General features: G+C 34.9%; 1 protein-coding gene across 1 annotated transcript in view; it reads right to left on the reverse strand.

The window, feature by feature from the left end:
• LOC118893133 (cadherin-12) overlaps positions 1-22,603 on the reverse strand; it is a 91,245-nt gene that overhangs the window by 38,129 nt on the left and 30,513 nt on the right. Inside the window, exons 3-4 of the mRNA XM_036848359.1 lie at positions 22,154-22,341; positions 7,027-7,280 (exon numbers count right to left, since the gene is read on the reverse strand). Coding sequence (XP_036704254.1) covers positions 7,027-7,280; positions 22,154-22,341 — 442 coding nt within the window. The remainder of the gene's footprint in view (positions 1-7,026; positions 7,281-22,153; positions 22,342-22,603) is intronic.

Raw genomic sequence — 22,603 nt, forward strand, 5'->3', positions numbered from 1 at the left:
CTCCTTCATCTTAGAGTTTTAAGAATGTATATTTTGGAGAAAAGTCCTTTACCAGATGTGTCTCTTGCAAATATGTTAATATTCACAATGTGAATGTTAACTGAAAGAGATAAGGTAAGCAGTACTCAAAAAGGATTAACAATTTTATCTTAATACTTATATAACCTTATGGGTAAAATGTTTTTTCCCAATTGCTATCAGAACTTTCAGTATGTTTTAAGAGAACAGGCCATAAAAATAAATTATTTTGCTCTCTGTTAAATAATAGAAACTAGAATATGAAAGAATAATTAGAGTTATACCAAACAAGTAACTGGACTCTACATAAGAAAGCATTTTTAAAGCTCACCTTACAAAAAGCGTGTTAGTCTCTTTATCAGAAACTTTCATGAATTACTTAATTAATTCTAAGTGAGGATAACAACTGGCATTTAACAACAGCTAGGACTAAATACCACTGAAAGAAATATTGTAAATTTTTAGATCATTTGAAAGTGTATAGAGAACGTAAGTGGATAAAAAATGCAAAAATGTAAAATAAAAAGAATAGAGATATTGTGTACAAATGGTAGACATGGAAAGAAAAAGCAGATAGAAACTTATATTATAAAATATTTCAAAGAAACTACAGGAAAAAAATAAAAAGGAGTGTGGAATTTAGACATTGCAGTAGTAGCTAAACATGTTAACATGTGGGGAGTTTGCCCTATTTGACTTTTTCACAACTGTGCTACACTTAGTGTTTAGGACTCGAGAGAGAGAGAGAATTATTTTTTGAAGTTGAATTTTGTATAATGTCTACTTGCAAATGCACTGATAGCATTTAGCTTCCATTAATTCTATTTATAGAAGCTAAGGAAACAAAAAGCCATTTTACCAAAAAAAAAGAAAAAAGAAAAAGTATATTCTTGACTACATTGTGATAAAATAGCAGAAATTAAGACCTATAAAGATTATATCCAAACACCCTGGTCTACAGACCCTTACAAAATAAAAAGACCTATTATATTTATATATCTAGGTCTAGATCTAGATCTGCTTATAATCAATTAAAAATTATAAATGCACACATATACATACATAAACATTCTACATTTCATTAACTGGTTGCTTTATATATTAGGATAAATACATCAAGAAAATTTTAAAATTAAATTAATTTTGCATATAGTATTTGAAAGAACAAGGAAATATTCTTAACTCTCCAGCGCCCTTTCATTTTCTGCGTTTTGAAGATGGTGGTTAAAAAAGTAAATATATATTTATGCAATAAGCTAAAAATGACAAATACCATGGTAGAGTTATATAGTGTCTTTAGTGAATATGAAAGATGTGTAAAAGACAACAATGATAAGAAGAAAGAGAAGTGAGTTAGAATAGCAGTGAGGATGCACATGGTTTTGCCACCTAAAATGGCAGAAGTCTAGGATGAAGGCCATGAAATAGAGGGCAAGATACTGTTTTAATTGGACGGAATTTAGTTGTGTGAACAAAGGTAAAGAGAAAAGTGGAGTTTTGATGACCCTCATTTTCAGATTTCTTAATTCTTGTCCTGAGTTTTATAATATTTCAGGTTTGCATATCTGTAATCTCTCCTTGTCATCCACAGGTAGCCATTGCCCAGAAACTCAGCGCAAGTTAGACTCAGTGAGACAACTGAGTATGTATAAGCTTCATACATGCTCTTAACAAGTAATGCATCCATCATAATCTCTCTTTTACAATGAGATTGTATCTGTGGTTGAGAATATTAAAGAAAGGCAAACCTTTTGTTGCTTATTTTTGTATGCACTGGAAAAAAATAACATTCTTAAAACTGAGCAATATGAAAACAAACAACCCAATTAAAAATGTGTCGAAGACCTTAACAAACATCTTACCAAAGAAGAGATATTGATCCAAATGGCAAATAAGCACATGAAAAGATGCTCCACATCATATGTTACCCGGGAAATGCAAATTGAAACAACGATAAGGTACCACTACACACTTAATAGAAAGGCCAAAATCCAGAACACCAGCAACACCAAATGCTGGCAAGGATGTGGAGCAACAGGCCCTCTCATTCATTGATGGTGGGAGTGCAAAATGACACAGCCACCTTGGAAGACAGTTTGGTGGTCTCTTACAAATCTCAACATACTCTTGCCATCTGATCCAGTAATTGCACTCCTTGGTATTGACACACAGGAGCTGACAATTTATGTCCATGTTAAAAACCTGTAGATGGATATTTATACAGCTTTATTAGTAATTCCTAGGACTTAAAGGACACTCAAGATGTTCAGTAGGTGAGTGGATAAATAAACTGTGGTACATGCTGACAACAGAATACTTTTTAGCACTAAAAAGAAATGAGCTATCAAACTATGACAAGATATGGAGAAAGCTTTATGTAAATAGTAAGAGAAAGATGCCAATCTGAAAAGGCTACATACTGTATGACTCCAACTATATGACATTCTGGAAAGGCTAAACTATGGAGACAGTGAAAAGGTCAGGGATTGGTGTGGGGATGGATAAACAGAGCTCAGAGGATTTTTAGGGAAGTGAAAATACTCTATGATATTACAATGATGGGTACATGTCATAATAAATATATTCAAACACACAGACTGTACAACACCACGAGTGAATCCTAAAGTTAACTATAGACTTTGAATGATTATGATGTCAATGTAGGTTCATCACTGCAATAAATGTATCCCTCCAGTGGGGGATGCTGATAAAGGGGGAGGCTATGTATGTGTGGTGGCAACGGGCATATGAGAAATCTCTGTATCTTCTCTCAATTTTGCTGTGAACCTAATCTTATCTTAAAAATATACAATCTATAAAAAATTTTAAAAATAAAACATTATATACCGATACCTCATTTAATTCTTAAAAAAATCTTGTTAAATAGGAGAAAAATAGAGAGCGAGCAAGTTTTCAAGTTTTTAATTTTTACCATTTCATTAATTAATATTTAAAGTAAATGATGTATGTTGCTCTAGGATTTCACTTGATAAGTGGGGCCTCTGTTTCTTCTCATTCTCTAAGCTTGTTTTGTATTTGAGCTTAGGTTTTTGCCCACAACACAAGATTTCTGGTGTATTGGAAAGGGCCCTCAAATGAAAATCGCCTACTCTGATAGCCTCCTAATCCACGATGAAAAAATCAATTTCAAGTGATACAAAAATGTTTCCAAAAGTGCATTGAACAGACCAGATACGGAATATAAGATAATTTTAAGTGGAACTCATTTAGACATTTATGTTTTAACAACCAGTTATTAATTATTTTATGTATTACTTTTTACTTATGATACTTGATAATGATTTTCTATTTATTAAACAATTTCACTACTTGATTTTACGTGATGGGTTTTTGTTGGACATATCATCAAGCAAAAGGAGGTAACTTGAAAAATAAACCATTCAATTGTTCTACTAAATACTATAATAATTTACACATGGACGTTTATATACATAAAATAGATTTTAGTTTACATTATCAGTATCTTATCCAACCCATCTTACAAGGAGTGGGTTTAGAATGGAATTGTCCATTTTCTCATTTTATACAGAAAAATACTTTGATTAAATTTTATTTTGAAATTCATTCATAGGATAACTAAGATTTTTAAATGTTTGGAACAAAAGAAAAATAACACATACTGAGCAGAATCATCCACTGAAATCTCTCTGTAACTTAAATCACTTATATCCAAAACAAATATTAATTTCCGATGTAACTGCATAGTCACCTGTTTTAAATTTCATTTCTTAAGAGACTGTCCCCACCTCACTAATAGTAGGTACACTCATTACACTCCTATTGGACTCACTAGAAATCATTCCCATGAACTATATAATAAGAGTGTCAAAGGATATAGAATATTAGAGACAGGAAATCAGTTCATCTAAAGGCAAAGGCTAGAAGAGCAAAGGAAACAATAACTAGAAATTAAGCTCAGGACAAGAGGGGACAGGATATGGTATATTTGGGGGCATTACACCTAACTGAACCTTTCTTCTAAGGTTTTGCAATCCCTGGTTAATGTCATTGCTTTGTGACTCTTTGCTGTGCTCAGTGATGATGAAGTAATAATATTTATAAAATACCCAGTGGTGTGGAATAACCTAATCTTAAATTAATACCTTCCACAATAACCCTATGAAAAGGGTAATGCAAAGCAGTAAATGCAGTAAAGCAAAGGAAAACAAACAGAGCATACCTACACATGCCAAGTAATTTGTCATTTTGATGCTTATTTTTTATAACATATTTTTACTATCATTCTTAAGTGAGCAAACATGTTTTCAGACCAAGAAGAGGTGATCCATACCCCACATTCCTCACCTGACATGATTCAAGTTTATTGTTTACTCCAAGAACATGAAAGTCAGACAACTTTCATGTTGATTCAAAAGCTCCTCTGTCTTTTGACAACCCCTCACGGGGATCAATTAAATCCATCTCTGTCTACAGCTTCAGTGAGTCAGGCTGCTGCCCATTAGAAAAAAGACTGGGGATACTATTTCATGTCACATAAAGTAGCACCTGTCAGACACTAGTTTCTGTGACATCAAAAACAAACAAACAAACAGATAAAGAAAATAGGCTTGTAGCTGGAGAATTTCTCTAAAATGTAGGCTTCCTTTATTCTTCACACCAGGGTCTTGATCTAGTCATTTTCTTATATTTAGAAGTTTGTAATTCTCACCTTACCTTTACCAGGTGGTATTTTTTTACTTGTCAACTCTCCAATTTTTTGGTTTTAAAGTATTTCATTAAAATAATATTTTTTTCATATCTCGACCTCATCATGTTATTATCAGTATTCAAAATAGAACATATGGACTTCCCTGGTGGTTAAGAATCTGCCTGAGTTCAGGGGACACAGGTTTGAGCCCTGGTCCAAGAAAATCCCACACGCAGCTGAGCAACTAAGCCCGTCTGCCACAACTACTGAGCCTGCACTCTAGAACCCATGAGTCACAACTACTGAGCCCTCATGCCACAACTACTGAGCTTGCGCCCTAGAGCCCACAAGCCACAATTACTGCAGCCCGCATGCCTAGAGCCCGGGCTTTGCAACAAGAGAAGCCACTGCAATGAGAAGCCCGCGCACTGCAATGAAGAGTAGCCCCTGCTCGCCACAACTAGGGAAAGCCCACGCGCAGCAACGAAGACCCAATGCAGTCAAAAAAATAAAATGAAATAAAAATAAAGTAAAATAAAAAAATAGTACATATAGTAAATTAAACAACTTAGCATGTTCCCTAAGATATTGTGTCCCACTAGGTCCCACAATTCTCATCTATTGAACAGTAGAGAATTTCAATCCATGTTTATTTACCTTTTTATTACTTTTTTACAACCTTCAATATTTCTTCCATTCTGTTTACATTCTTGAAATTACCTGTGAATCCACTCAGCAGGCATTTTCCACTTTCACAATGACCAGCAGCACACTCAGGGTGTTCAGGAACAAGATTGATGGATGATGACAGATTAATGTATAACAACTACTAACGTAGCAGATTCTTGAGCATGCCCCTGTGAACACTGGTAATAAATAGACTTCTCTGGAGTTTAACTGACAGTGAATCATGCCGTAATATGAGCATGTAGAACAACTTGAACCCAATGAGGAAATGAGCCAGCATTCAACCTGACGTGTAGGGGCACTCAATAATTGCTCTTTTTCTTCCCTTTCCCAAGACAAATGTGCTTTTTTAGTTCTCTCTTGATCACAGACATGCTTCAAGAAGGAAAGTGTTCAGGCGACTTTGGGGGGTGGATGCAGACAAATACAAAGAGCAGAGCTTTCATGCTCGCAGCCATATCCTGAAATTTTTCTCTATGCTATGAATGTGTTGAGGCTACCGCTGAAAGGATGATGCTTTTTTTTTTTTTTTATCATTAATTACCGCATGGCTTAAAATCTTGTGCGATATATGTCTATGTATTTTTCCTATGTCGACAGAGTGGTGTTTTGCTTTAAAAGCCTACTTAATGTGTTCTTTGGTGTGGATTTTGCATACTATAAGCTTCAACCCTTTGGAGTTAGAAGATTCGGAACAGATCACACGTTTCTCTCTCTCTCCTTTTAGTTTGCACCTGCTAATCCCAGATCCCAGTCCTCCCCTCCCCCACCCCTCCCCATCAGCAATCGCAACGTCTGTCTGTTCCTGTTTCGTACATATGTTCATTTCTTCCTTTTTTTTCTTTCCCCCCCCCCCCCCCCCCCCAGTTCTTGTAGGCACGTGGGCACCTGGCAGGGATTAAGCACACAGAGGAAGCAAAGTTGAATCAGAACAAGTCTCAAAATACGTTGTAGGATCGATTTATAAGGGAGGAAAAGGGAATCCCACCACGTTTCAGCAATGCAAGTGGCATTTATGGGGGGGGGGTGTATTTTCTTACTCTTTCTTGTTCCATCGATTGCTTTGTTGACTCACTACCAAGCAGCCTTATGCCAGTAAGGAACTCCTTGCCAAGTCTGGGCTTTGAGCAACTCCACAATGCCTCTTACCTTAAGACTGACTCTAATTGTGCTTCCATCAGCATATACAACTGCCACAGTGAAAAAATGAGCTGCAAATTTAAAATGGTAAAACAATCTTTTTCAAGCAGTAACTTTGGGTAAGAGACAGAGATTTTAGAATAATTGAAAAATGTATTATATATCTATGATATTTCAGGCACCGTGAAAGTATCTTAATATCGTTATTCATGAGAATCATCCTCTTAGGCTTACTATTAAATCCCTTTCGTGGATAAAAAAATTGAGGTTGACCAGCATGAGGGACAAGCCCAACATCAGGCCACTACTAAACCCTGTTACAGGGATTGATATCAGATGTTTTTGTTCAAATGCTATGTTTTTTCTTCTGTTCTTATACTTACTATGTACAGTGATTCCATTTTCAAGCACTGTATTCTCTAAATAATTCATGCAAGCCTGGTCAGAGTCAGAGTGTTGTTTTATTTTCTTTCTCTTTCTGACACAGAAAAGAAAACGTTTCTTTTTCTTACCTTACGGCACTGCTGCCGACATCGAGGTCTTGGGCAGTGACGGCGCCAATGATGGTCCCAACTGGAGTGTCTTCGTAAACCTCCATGGTGTAGAGGGGCTTGCTGAAAACCGGCGGCTCGTCCACATCCAGCACGCTGATCTTCACTGTGGCAGTGTCCTTAAAAGGGCCCGCAGAGTGAAACCGGTGGTCAAGGTGCAGGTTGGAGGCCTCTACTTTAAAAGTATAAGCCTTCTTTGTCTCAAAATCCAATGGCTGTAGCGAGGACAAATCAAAAGTGAGGAGATACATTCATACAGCATGTGGCAACCATGGTGGACAGAGTAATTTGCAAGTTAATATCAAATGGTCATTTTCCTTTAATAATTAGTCGGTAAGGGAAGTACGAGTTAAACATTTTAAGAAAAGAGTCGACCAGTTGTAGAAGTGTCTGGGTAACTTGTAAATGTCATCAGCTGCATACATTAAAATGACATATGCACACATATGTGCTAGATAGGGCTTATTCCTTTCACGTGAGTGGTTACAACTGCAGGAGATCAAGTACCTATTAAGGATGCTCTTATCCAGTACTGACATCTAATGGAATCAAGCAGTAATTAAAAATACAACAAAATTGAAATGATACTTTTAGATTCCAGCTAAAAATTTGGTGTAGCAAACTATGTTTTTTTCTTGGACAATTTTTATTATTTTGACAATAGTATCCTTTTCTATTGAATACTTTTGAATGTCTAGGTATTTTTGCTGCCAAGGACTATATCCAGAGTTTTGGTCCTTTGTGTTGTCAGCATTACACATAGAATTAGTAGGCACGGTGATGCATGATCAGGATATATGACCAAGAATTAAGGCTTTGAACATATAGGATTAAAGAACAACATGAGACAAAATATTTGGATGTAATTTGTCAATGGAGTCACTGATCCTTGATTTTTCACTTTACACTGCTTATATTTACCTTTTTCTGAATATTAGTTTTATGTTCCCAATAACTGGAAATATTATATTATAGAAATATGATGTTGCTGTAGTGCTTTATTAAAACGAAAACTTTAAGGTCACTGGCTGTGACTTCTAATCACCTATGACAAACTAAGACATAAAATTAACATTAACATAGTTAATTAACATAGTGATTTTCTGGGACCTTTAGAAGTTTCTGTTTTCTAAATTAATCCCCTCTGGTATGACTCCCATGATGTGCTAATTGCTGTGTCAACACATCTCTTTTTTGCCTCAGTACACCTGGGGGAAATAAAGTGGGTATATTTCTCTCTTTTAAGGACAAGATTGCTGTTTTATGCTTTTCCTGTGAAGAAGGGAAAAGAAAAGAAAGAAAATCACCGTGAAATCCTTAAAAACTCACAAATATATAAGTTTATTATAGCAAACAGTAACACTTCTTGGACTTGACATTAAGTCTCTTTCACAGTAATTTTCACTCAGGGGGATCTATGTTTATCTTCCCTGTAATCATTCCCCTTATTTTGTTTAATTCGTCCAAGTTTTATTCATGTATTTCTTTGCCTTGGACTCAATGCTTTCTTTTAGTTTTTATATTTTTATTTATTCAGCTCATACCTGTTTACATATAATACTGATTTTCTTCAATTTTTGTCTTCTTGCTAAGACTTTTCATTTGTCTTAAAGCAATATAAGTTATTGGCTAATATGCCAGGGTTGATATTGGGGCTGTTGATTACACAGATAGAAACATAATATCTGGAAAAAGAGATTATGATGCTACGGTTTTGATCAGCCCACAGTTTGACTACAGGGTTTTGTTAAAGGATCAGGCTCAAGAAAAGACAACCAATTGCCAGAATAGGGTAACAAAATATTATTCAAACCCAACATACAAAACTGTTACAATTACTAGGAATGTTTATCCTGGAATGAAGAAGACAAGAGACAAAAAAGGATACACCTTTTCAAATATTGAATATCAGTTAGGGTTATTCTATAAGTCTCTCAATAGGGAATTAACAATAATTTAAATTATTAAACATGGCAACTTTAAGCTAAAAAAAGAAGAAATCTCTAACAAACAAAACCATTCAAAACTAAACTAATTTTAAAAAGTGTTGATTGCCTACATGGTGGTAAGACCTGGGATACATTCCAGGAGGACAGAAAGAGGCAAAGATAAATAAGGTTTGCCATCTTGTTTAATGACTGAGTTGTTTGAAGAAGTAGTAAGTCTCCCATCATTTGATGTATTCAAGAGAAATCGTATGCCATAAGAGATACCTGAGTGATGTATAATTTATAAGCTGTACAAGCTAGTTTAAGTTAAAGAACATATAGAAATATACTTCGTGTTTTGTAAACTCTAAGTGCTCGATGAATGTTAAACAATATAATTTTTTATCAGAGTTACCCCTAACTTCTAGTGTAAGACGATTTTGACTTTATCACCTCGGGTCCTTTTGCCTAGAAGGCTATTTGAGCTGCTCTGGCTAATACTTACTCCCTTCTTTGGCCCAGAATTAACTTCTCTTAAAATGTAGAAATTAGTACCAATTGTTCTTCCTTTCCCTCTCTACTTCTCCTAGACATCGGAATGCTTCTGATTGTCTGTAGGATTAGGCAAATTCTTTCTAGACAAGATCTCAATTTTATTTACCTAGTTAATTAACATGTCACTGCTATCTGATCGACTTGACTCTCCACTTTGGAGTCCATTTCAAACCCAGGAATGAAGGGAGAATCCGAAACCTTTTCTACATTTTGTTTTAGGAGATTAGACATAATCTATGCCTTTTAAGAACTCCTGACCTGTCACAGCAGACAAATATTTAGTGGGCAGGGTGATAAAGAGTGAGATGAAAGAAACTTTCTGTACATACAGATATTCTTTTATGACTGAAAACTTATCTCCTGCAGTGATCAAACAACTGAAGACAATTGTAGGAGAAATGCCACAATAATAACCTAGAGGGCCTTACCTCTTCGTGACCCTGGCCCTTAGGCAATGCCATTGTATACAACTGGATAGCTCAGAAAGAGCAAAAAAAAAACTCAATACCAATCTCTCTCTAGTTGACTTTATCCAACTCATCTGACAGACTACCCTCCACCCCTTGTGGAGGGGGTGGGGTGAGATGGTGCTGAGGAATGAAATTAATCTAACTTTGCAATCAACAAAAATCCTATTATTTGAAACAAGTATAGAAAAAACAGGATTTTTTATTATTGTTAGGAAATGAATCATATTCCATAACAGAAATCCATTATTATGAAGTGGAACTAATTTAGCTCTCGCACAATAAATAGAAAACTTTGTGGTACTGCTTGGGGCGCATTCAATTTTATGAACCTTTCTAGAAAAGTAAGAAAATGATTGATTAAATAGAATTTAGTTGAGTAGTTCCTTTCTCCTCAGGATGTTTCAATAAAGGAAGGTTAGTGAAACCAGAATTTTCAGGAAACAATTCATATCGTAGGGAGTTGTACGGTAAGAAACCTAAACTGTGAAGAAATGGAGGGACTTCCCTGGTGGCGCAGTGATTAAGACTCCGTGCTCCCAGTGCAGGGGGTCCAGGTTCAATCCCTGGTCAGGGAACTAGACCACATGCATACTGCCACTAAGAGTTCACATGCTGCCACTAAGAGTTCGCATGCTGCAACTAAGGAGCCCACCTGCTGCAACTAAGGAGCTGGTGAGCCTCAACTAAGACCTGGCGCAACCAAATAAATAAAAATAAATGAATAAATTAAAAAAAGAAATGGAGTAGGATATATTTAATTGTTCATTAGAATATAAAAGAAAAAATTGGGCAAGATATAATCTTTTTGATTCTTTGTTTTTAGCCACTTTCTCTGCTTTTACTTTGCTGAGGTCCAGGTCATGAAAAACTACATAAAATATTAAAGTACCAAAAGATTTTCTCATTTCAAAGAGGGATGAGCAATTTTTGGCATAAAATACAAAAGAATAATTCCCTGGGCTCTTCCAGGCCTCATCACGTTTCCAGATAATGTTGAGTGAAAATGGATAGCTAGAGTTATATTTTGAGGAATTTGAAAAGCAGCTTTGATAGACAGAATTCCCAAGGTGTCCCCAAGATTCTTACCCCCAAGGACAAGATAATATCTTCTATAATCTCTTGTAAAATTTGCTGCCCTTGAGTGTGTGACGGGCCTCTGAACTGAATGGGGTATCATCCCATGAATTTGTTAAGTTTTATGGAAAAATAAATTATTGAAATATAATCAAGGTCTTTAATCACTTATCATTCAGTTAATTACAAGGGAGATTTTGCTTGAAGGGTCTGATGTAATCACGTGAGTGTTAGTAGAAGGAGGTGCTACAGATGATCTCCTCCTGGCCTTGAAGAAGTAAATTTGTGATGTAGAAGCCCACCTGACAAGTGCCTGGGGTGCCTCTGGGAACTGAGACTGGATCTTGACCAACAGCCAGCAAAAAAGTAGGGTCTGCAGTCATAAAGCCATAAAGAAATGAGTTCTGCCAAAAGAAGTAATCTTGGAAAAAAACTCTATGCCTCAGATCAGTCGCAGCAGTGGCCTACACCTTGATTTCAGCCTGGAAGACCCTGAGCAGAAAACTCACTTATACTATACTCTGACCCACAATTGCTTGTGCTTTCATCGCTCTTTACTTTCTGCTCTCTCTACTGGTTCATTTTTTATGATGAACATGTACCATTTTCACCATCACAGTAGAGTCCTCACTCTTAACAAAATGTATCCTTTAGAAATGACTCTACTCTCTCAGTCATATCATAGGTCTTAACAGTCAATGGAAAGGAAAATTGTCAATGAACCCAAATAACTGAAGGCTGTAAATGTATCTGAAAGAGAAGATGCTTTTCAAGACAAGCAACAAGAAAGCAGATTTATACCAGGCTGAACAAAGATAAAAAGACACTAGGAACAAGCTCTTGTAAGGGAGGTTTATGATACGAGGCTGAACTATAAAGATAAGACTTTCAGATCAAGCATCATTTTAAAGGAAAATCAAGTTCCTCAAACTTAATTTTTTTAACAATACAGGAGTCAATTCATTTATTCCTTGTTAGACTTTCCTATTAGCTAATAAATTAGTCTAAAACTCTACCACTACTCAAGTCTCATATTAAATCATCCATAGATGATGTCTGTACCTACTTCTTTAATTGATTTATTCAAGTTAATTTAAATCTGCATAAATTGAATCAAATATTTGATTAGATTTTATTTTGTCACAGTAGGAATTGAGGATATCTTGGTTCATGAGTTAAATTAAGTCCATTTTTTGTAATAGAGAGGGAGAGCCAGAACGAATAATAAGTAAATAATACTTTTCAGTTAGTGGTAAGATTTATGATGAAAATAGTGTAATGGGACAGAAAAACAGTGGTGGAGACATTCCATAGAGCAGATAAGATGTGCTTCTCTGAGGATGTAATACTGGAAATGAGATGCAAAGAAACAGGCGTGGGGAAATCAGAGGGAAATAAGCCTGAGGGAAGAAAGTAAGCACAAAATTCCTGAGGCATTTTATTCCTATTTTTAACAAATATTTCTTAAATATCCTACTGTGTGCTAGACATCATTATAGATGTCAGAACTGGACAAAGCAGACAAAAATCCCCCATGGAGCTTGCTCTCTTCTAGGGTTTGATGGACAACAATAAGATAAATAAGCAAATGGTAGCATCCCAAGTGGTAATAAGCGCTATGGAAAAATCCAAAACTTGGAAGACAGATGTATTGTGTGTGTCAGGGGGTAGATGGGGAAGAATGCGTGCGTGTTTATGTGAGAGGGAGCTATGGGAGGGTCTGGTATATCCCGTCATCACTGAGGAAGAAATTCAACTCAGTTTCACACATACAAAAAATGTCAAGCAGTTATTTGATGGATAAAAGTTGTCACATTATCAGATGAGAATGCCCCTATCATAAAGGGGAAACAGTGAAATGTGGCCATTTTTAAAACGTAGATTTTAGTTTTGACAAATTTTAACAGTATTTCAGTTCTAAAATTTTTAAAAGCTTAAAAGAACAATAGAATTACCAGACAAAAAGTGTCTGTCAAGTAAAAATATTAAAATGAAGAAACATATAATTAATATACCTTATCTCAAAATATTTTTACAGAACTATTTACTAGAAATGAATTTAATTTTTCTGTGGGCAAGTTATCAACTCTAGGTTTTTGTGCAGAACTGCAAATTTTTGATAATTTTAATGAATTAACTTAAGAATCATGGCATCGTTTCTAAGCCATATTTCAGTGACAATTTTTGGAACAAATTCAGTAACTAAGATAAAACAAAATAAAAAAGAATTGGAAGAACATCTAGTGCTTTTATTTGAGGGCTTGTGGTGATATTTTCCCTAAGAAAGAAATGATTTCATCAACTGTTACAAATGCCTAAGCAAGATATCTGTTTTATAGGCACATGCAGTATAAGTCATGACCATCGGGGGAGGGGGAATTCTTTTTAACTTGTTGAATGTCCACTCTCACATTTTACCTTTAATATATACAGTTCTTCACAATAGTTGAAAGTATATGCTTTTCAAATATGTTCTATAATTTACTGCAAGTTGTGTAGTCCTGAAAATTTTACTTTCGTCCAATGAGCTTCATATTTCTCATTTATGTAATCAGTAAAGCAATATTTTTCTAAATACTTTAAAAAACATGTTGAACTCTGCATGGTTTGTGAATACTAAGAAAAGTATTGCATCTGAAATTAAAACAATAAACCAACATGAGATTTTTTTTTAAAAGAAATTTAAACACCCTGTATATTTTAAGCATTTCCTTTATCATGGCGACAGAGATATAGATATGACAAAGTGTCTTTAGGGGCTTAAACTATAGTAGAAAAATCAGATGCATTTAGAATTTGAGCACCTTTAAGTCTCATAGGTGCTTGGACAGAAATGGTAACATTTGGTGAAGAAAGTAAGGAGGGATCAACTTTGCCTGAGGGACTCAAGGAATTCTTTGGTGAGGGACATGAGTGACAGCCATATTAAAGAACAGGAAAAAATTAACAGAAATGCTCATGTAGGGCAGTACCTTCTATGCAGAAGGAAGAATAACACAGCATCTTCAGTAGAAATTGCAATGAGTTTGGTGTGGTTGGAATGTAGCAGGTGAATGTGTGTGTGCGTATGGGTGTGTGTGTGTGTGTGTGTGTGTGTGTGTGTATGAAGGAGATGATAATAGAAGATATACCATTTGCTCTTTATCTTACTAGTGATAGGAGTCAGAAACAGATTAGGAGTGAGAGTAAAATAAACAGATTTAGGTTTCAACCAGTCACTCATAAAGTAAATGGATGAACATAAGGTGTGTGGCTCAGAAAAATAGCCATTGCAGTGGTGGAAAAGAGTAACAAGGATGGTTGTAAGTCAACCCATGAAGAGGAGAAAGAGGGAAATTTTAATCCAAGTTCAGAAGGAATCAGTGATCAAGCTTCCCGTCCTATTCAGAAAGGGGAGTTCATAGTAATGGAAGCAGCATAAGAATAAGCCTAGATTTCTGCTTTAAGGAACTGGAGAGGAAGTAGGGCCTTATCCAGGAAGGAGAAAATGTGAGCAGGCACGCTTTGGTTGGGAGAAGACAAGGAATTCAGCTTTGGACGTTTTGAGTGTGAAAAGACTAACACACACAAGTTAGAAATGTCTACAAGGCAGTAAACAATGTTCATTGGTTATGTCAACTTGGGGGCTAGTTGAGAGTTGATGAGACTAGGGAAGTGAGATGTTTAAAAAGAAGATGAAGATAAATATTTACAAAAACAGGAGCATGATATTTACAGAAACAAACACCACTTATTTTTCTTTGAAATTTTCATGTTTGTATGGCAAAAACAGGAATATTTTAAACAATAAATTGAGGTGTATGCTTGGTTATATAAAACAAGGTATTGCTAATTTTATTTTTATTTTTTCTAAGAGTTATTCAAAAATTAACCACATGATGGTGTTATGCTATCAAATCATTTGATGTGAATTCACTCCCCTGCCATTTGAGATGTCAAAAAGAAAGTGAGTTTTAGTGACTAATGGGGCATAAATAAAATTGTCCAATGAGACCAGTTGAGAGTTTAGCCTATTTATTTAAAATTCTGGTGAAGAATAATATATTTTATCTCTTCTGTTTTTAAGGAAAAAGAAAATAATTCACCTTGGATTCACTGTGATCACAGGTATGGTTATTTGAAATGAAATAATATTGCCAAGTAACAGCAAAATAGTAAGGATTTTTTTAATTCCAAAAAAGTTTTACTTATTTTAAAATAAATAGGAAATCACTTTACCATTCTTTATTTTAAATAGATGTTATCATTACTTGTTAGTTCCAGATAGATATTTTGTAGAAAGAGTACAGAACTGGCTTAGAAATTATTCAAGACATTAAAATTGTTCTTTTGTACAATTTAAGTATTCATCCCACTATTTAATTGCCTAAATTTCTTAATCAGTAACAAGAAAACCACAGCGTGCCTGTAAATAAACATGTATTTTCCGTTCTTGAATGTTTTTAACTCATGTAACTTTATATTTATATCCAATAAGTATATATTTATTCTCATCTATCCAGTAGGAAATAAAAACTACTGATAAAATGTATTTCATTTAGCTTGTCACGTAAGAATGAAATTGCTGAATTTAAAATATCTTATTCTCTTATTTTAAATGTAACCTATCGCCTAATTTTTAGATGTGACAAAAATTGTTTTTAAGTTATAATACCCTGATTTTGTTATTGTTTCTATTGCTATAATACTTAACAACATATAGGGCACTTTTTATTTGTTCATTCTTTCCTCAGTGCAATAGGACGTAAGTATAAAGTAAGAATAGTTTCTTTTTTTAAAAAAAAACAATATCTTGTGCCTTGTAGAGATATATAAAGTTGCATAATGTTATTCTGAATTCAAAGTGACACAGTGAAATGGCATTCTGTCACAGTGCTCGTAAACTGAATCCAAGTTGAGGTTTAAAAGAAATAAAATAAAAATGCCTTTTTTTCATTCTTCTCAGCTCGTACAAACATGACCATCATTTTTATCCATGTACACCCTCCCTCCATGGAGAAAGAAGGGGGGGGGGGGGAAATGGTAAAGGGAAAGTAAATAAAAATTTTGGAAATAAAACTATAATGAGAATATGTGCTTCAGAGAATATTAAGCATTTTCATTTATTTTTTAAGTGAGCTTAAAAAAGAAAAACGCTCCGAAAACAAAGAATATCATTATATTCAAAAACAGACACATATTCAAATGTAGAGTATATATTTTTAGACTTTCTAGATGCATGTAATATACTTAAAAACATAATTTCTTTATTAATTTGATTTTACATCAAAATTCTTCATTGCAATTCTATGCTGAGATATTGCAGGGAGAAGTTTCCAAAGAGTAATTTTAAGATCATTATGGAACCGAAATACTGCTGTTGATATTTACATACATATTTATGATTTTACATCTACTTCTTCTGGGACTCTGAATAAGTTCAAGATAAAGTCTTCTGAGAACTCTCTGAACATACGCATAAATAGCCCTATAATACAGTGTTTGTTCAAAAAAAATCTAAAGAACTGTAGGCCATCAGGTACATGAAAGATGCTCAACATCACTAATCATCAGAGAAATGTTAATTAAAACTACAATGAGACATCACCTCATATATGCTACATTGGCTATTATCAAAAAGACAAAAAATGAGTGTTGGAGAGGATGTGAGGAAAAAGGAATCTTTGTGCACTGTTGGCGGAAGTTTAAATTGGTGTAGCTATTATGAAAAACAGTATGGAGTTTCCTCAGAAAGTTAAAAATATAACTGCTGTATGATCCAGCAATTTCATTTCTGGATATTTATCCAAAGAAAACAAAAAAACACTAACTTAAAAAGACATATGCAACCCCATGTTCGTTGCAGCATTATTTACAATAGCCAAGATATGGAAGCAGGGCTTCCCTGGTGGCGCAGTGGTTGAGAATCTGCCTGCCAATGCAGGGGACACGGGTTCGAGCCCTGGTCTGGGAAGATCCCACATGCCACGGAGCAACTGGGCCCGTGAGCCACAACTACTGAGCCTGCGCGTCTGGAGCCTGTGCTCCGCAACAAGAGAGGCCGCGGCAGTGAAAGGCCCACGCACCGCGATGAAGAGTGACCCCGCTTGCCGCAACTAGAGAAAGCCCTCGCATAGAAACGAAGACCCAACACAGCCAAAAATAAATAAATTAATTTAAAAAATTAAAAAAAAAAAAGATATGGAAGCAACCCAAATGTCCGTTGAGAGATGAATGGATAAAGAAAATGTGGTATATACAGTCATCCTTTGGTATCTAGGGGAGATTGGTTCCAGGACCCCTGCAGATACCAAAATCCAAGCATGCTCAAATTCCTTATATAAAATGAAGTGGTATTTGCATATAACCTATGCACAGCCTTCTATATATTTTAAATATTCTCTAGATTACTTGTAATACCTAATACAAGTAAATGCTATGTAAATAGTTGCCAGTGTGCAGCAACTTCAAGTTTTGCCTTTTGGAACTTTCTGAAAATTTTTTTCCCCTATATTTTCCATCCACTGTTGATTGAATCCTTGGATGTGGAACCTGGAGATATAGAGATACAGAATAAAATCTTGCCACTTATGACAACATGGATTGACCTTGAAGGCATTATGCTAAGTGAAATAAGTCAGACAGGGAAAGACAAATATCATATGATTTCATTTATACACGAAATCTAAAACAAAAGACAAAAAAATAAAAAAAGAAATAACAAGAAAAAAACAGGCTCATAGATTACAGAGAATAGATTGGTGGTTGCCAGAAGTGGGGGTTGGGTGGTGGGTGAAATGAGTGAAGAGAGTCAACAGGTACAAACTTACAGTTATAAAGTAAATAAGTCACGGGGATGTAAGATACTATATGGGGACTACAAGTTAATAATACTGTATTGCATATCTGAATGTTGCAAAAAGAGTAAATCTTAGAAATTCTCATCACAAGAAAAAATTTGTAACTATGTGTGGTGATGGATGTTAACTAGACCTATTGTGGTGATCTTTTGCAATATATAAAATTTTGAATTATTATGTTGCACCTGAAACTAATATAATTTTGTGTGTCAATTATACCTCAATAAAAAATACAGAATTTACATTATTTAAATTAATTTTGAGTTTTTCATGGGCTTTATTGAACAGAATATTTCCTCATTGTTTTATTTTTAGAAAAACATACTGTCATATTTATTCAAGTCATATATCTATATATGTATGTGAGCACGTGCACACACACACACACACACACACACACACACATTTACTCAAAATAATATATACACCAGATATGTAGATAGGTAGGTAGGTAGATAGATAAATAGATAATTTCAAAATTTTGTTACAAAAATGTTCCCCTGAGTTACTTTTTAAAGATTTATAAATGTAGTCTGTAGGTTGCAATTTTCTTTTCCAGCAGAATAAGAGGTCAGCTGGTATGGATTTCCTCTGGTGTCTCCTTATTTAGAGAGTAAAACAAATTAGAATGCTAAAAACAAATCTATTCAAATGTTTGATGTAACTTACCCGATGTTAAGAATATTTGTAAAAATATGCTTGGGCCGTTCCTTTAAAATCTAGCCAGAATCTCACCATTTCTCACAATTTTCATTGCTATAAAGATCAGGGACCATATCTCCATCATTGGCTTCCTGGATTAATTCTATAGTCTCTTAACTGGTCTATTTCTGTCCTTACTCCCTAGTCATTATTTGCCTCAGAAAAGTCAGCGTATCCTGGCTTTACCAAGGGTAATGGTAATTTAGGTAGAAATTTACCACGGTCTTCTCGTAACATGATTTAATTCAAGTCCTTTGCCTGATCTGCAAGGATCTCCATGATGGGACATTCGTCGGCATATTTGACCTCATCTCCAGCTATGGGCCCCTCCATTCACTGTACTCAGTCCCACTGGCCTCCTTGCCCGGTACACTCCCATTTCAGGGATTTTGCAATTGCTGCTCAATCTTTCTGGAACACACATCACTCAGATACCATATGGCTCATCTTTTGCGTCCTTCAGGTCTCTGCTGAAATTTCATCCTAACAGAGAAGTTTTTTCTGACTGCCTCACTGTAGGATAGCCACCACACTCTAAATTGCTTATTTTTACCCTGCTTTGTGTTTTTCAAACTTAAATTTAACACTGACAGTGCTTTTAAATTTACTTATTGCCTAACTTCCCCAGTTGAACAGTAGCTGCTTGAGCAGAGTGAATGTGTCTGTTTCCTTCACTGTCCCCCAGAGTCCAGAATGGGTTAGGATTTAGTGGTTGTCACATCAATGTTTGGTGAATGAAGGAGTGAATTTTAGTTATGGACCCTGAGCTTTATTTAGATAACAAATTTTATGCCAGCAAAATGGGCAACGGTTATTTATCCACTGCAGGAGGAAAAATATATGTATTTATAAACATACATACATATATATATATATATATATATTTACTTCCAGATATACTTTCCAGACTAGTTTATACATTATGTAAATCCATTTTAATAAAGGTATGCTATAATTTCACAAATCTCACTTTTAATCTAGTTAAAAACTAGAAAATTTTCAAAAAATAAACAAAATGAATACAAAATAAATAAGACTCTTTCACTCTTTATGACATCTCCATACACTAAAAAGGCAGAAGATATATTCTTCTTGCTTTAATGATTATGCATAATAAGTATTTACAAAAAGTTGATTTATATAACTAAGTCATTACTTTCAATGATTAATCCACTTTGACATAGTAATATAAAGGTCTATAGTTAGCACACAACTCCCTTTTCAATTGTGGTAAAAAGTAAAAAAGAATGTCATACATTTTCCCAGATTGACACTTAAACATTGATTATTTATTGGCATAGATGGTAAATAAGTGTAAATAAATACAAAATATAAAATCCTATGTGTAGGACTTCCCTGGTGGCACAGTGGTTAAGAATCCGCCTGCCAATGCAGGGGACACGGGTTCGAGCCCTAGTCCAGGAAGATCCCACATGCCGCGGAGCAATTAAGCCCGTGTGCCACAACTACTGAGCCTGCGCTCTAGAGCCCGCAAGCCACAACTACTGAAGCCTGGGCACCTAGAGCTCGTGCTCCGCAACAAGAGAAGCCACTGCAATGAAAAGCCCGCACACTACAACGAAGAGTAGCCCCACTCGCCACAACTAGAGAAAGCCTGCGTGCAGCAATGAAGACCCAACACAGCCAAAAAATATATATATAATTAATTAATTAAAAAAAAATCCTATGTGTAAATATAAATTAATATAAATATATATATTATACACAATGTAGCTCTTTTGTGCCTCAATTTCACTTTGTAAATATATTTAATTTCAAACTTGTTTTATGAATCATTGATATAAAATATTTTCTATTATTTCTCATATTACTAAGAGAATTTATATTTAATATGAATTAATATCTTTACACCTTTTAAGCATTGATATATACTGAGATCATTTAAAAAATAATTGTGACAAGATTTTAAGGGATTTGTTACTGAATAGAAAATAGAAAAACAAGCAAAACCACAACAAAATAATAATGGAATAAAAATTTGACACAAATTTTTTTTCTAGCTATACTCTGAAAATTTAGCATAAATGAAAAATTTTGCTGAATGGGACCATGTGATTAAATTAATTTCTAGACAAAGCACAATTTTCTTGCAATAGTAGGAATTAAAAGACGATAAATCATCTATGTGAAAACTGTTTCTTTTCAGGATTATTTTTATTACCACATATGTTGTTTCTTTGATAAAATTCAGAGTTCCTGAACAAATATGGAAACAGCAGCATGATTAATGGGACTGAATGTAAAAATACTTCTTGCAGGTTAAAATAATCACAAGTATCAAAATTAAATGTGTATGGTATACCGCCTTTTGGGATAAATAGAGTGCACTTTGCTATAATAGGGAGAGGGGGAAACTGTACTCAATTAAATGAAGTTCACTTTTTTGCCTGTGCTGTATTATTGGAAATTCCTATAATTTACCTAATTGTTATAGAAATAATCTACACACCCCAAATACAGTCATGATTTTTCTCTTTCTCACATTTACATTCTCCTTCTTCATGCCCCTACCTGACAAAAAACAAACTACATACACTGAGATAGGGATTCATTTCCAATATTTTGAATTTTGCTCTTCATCCTCTTTTATATAAAACAATTTAACATTACTCAAGGGCTTCCCACCGCATTCCACCTTTTTGTCCTCTCCCTCCTTCTCGTTAAATTTTCTGTTCACTTCCCTTGTCATAGCCCCTCAGATCCAGCGCTACCCATTCTCATTTCGTCCGCTTGCCAGTAGCAGCTCTCGCCCATATCAGAATTCCTCCAGTCTGAGGTCCAGGCTCACAAACAATGTGTGAATTAGATATTTATATTCTCAGAAAAGTAATAAAAGGGGCAAGAACAAGCCTGGTGTGCATAGAGTTTACTTCTAGATCTCATTTTTAAATTAACCTTTTCGTCTGAGTTGATAACATTAAAAAATTAAATTAAAATTTGACTCTGGTAAGAATTTTTTAAGGATTTAAGCAAATTAATAGGCCTAATTGTTTCAACATAAAATATATACCTGGTGAATCACAGAATAAAAGTGTCTCTGGGAGTGAATACTTCATAGTCACCTGGTCTTTTTTTAATTTAAAATATTGCTCATTGAAGGAAAATTAAAATTTCTGTCATTTTCAAGTTTTAATCTTTCTGTTCATTAATTTTTATTGGGTAATCTACTTCGAAAAACGTGTCTATGGGGCTTCCCTGGTGGCGCAGTGGTTGAGAGTCTGCCTGCCGATGCAGGGCACGCGGGTTCGAGCCCTGGTCTGGGAGGATCCCACGTGCCGCGGAGCAGCTGGGCCCATGAGCCACAATTACTGAACCTGCGGGTCTGGAGCCTGTGCTCCGCAACAAGAGAGGCCGCGATGGTAAGAGGCCCGCGCACCGCAATGAAGAGTGGCCCCCGCTTGCCGCAACTAGAGAAAGCCCTCGCACAGAAACGAAGACACAACACAGCCATAAATAAATAAATTAATTAAAAAAAAAAAACAAAAACGTGTCTATGTACCTTTTTCAATTTGAGGACTCCTTCTTGTGTATTCTCATCTGTGACGATGTCAAACAAATTTCCGCCATCTCCTGGAACAACACTGTATTCAATTTCCGCATTTTGTCCAAAATCAGGGTCCACAGCTCTTATTCTTCCAATAGCTGAGCCAATAGGGGAAGACTCAGGAACTTTCAGGTGGAAAATGCCTGATAAGATATATATAATTTTTGTATACAGTTGAGTTAGTAAAGTACATAATAAGATTACCAGCCTTGAAAATATAGTCTACAGAAAATAAATCAACTCTAAAACATAATAGTGCAAAATTGAAAGGCAATTTGCTGTCCAGTTAAAGATTATAATTAGGAGTAATAATTTCACTTTTCACTTCAATAGATTCTGTTGTAGAATTTCAAGTGGTCATTATAAATAGTAGAAAGGGTTAAATTAAAATTACTGTGAAGAAAT

The sequence above is a fragment of the Balaenoptera musculus genome, chromosome 3 (genome assembly GCF_009873245.2).
Source record: "Balaenoptera musculus isolate JJ_BM4_2016_0621 chromosome 3, mBalMus1.pri.v3, whole genome shotgun sequence".
In the NCBI taxonomy this organism is placed as follows: domain Eukaryota; kingdom Metazoa; phylum Chordata; class Mammalia; order Artiodactyla; family Balaenopteridae; genus Balaenoptera; species Balaenoptera musculus.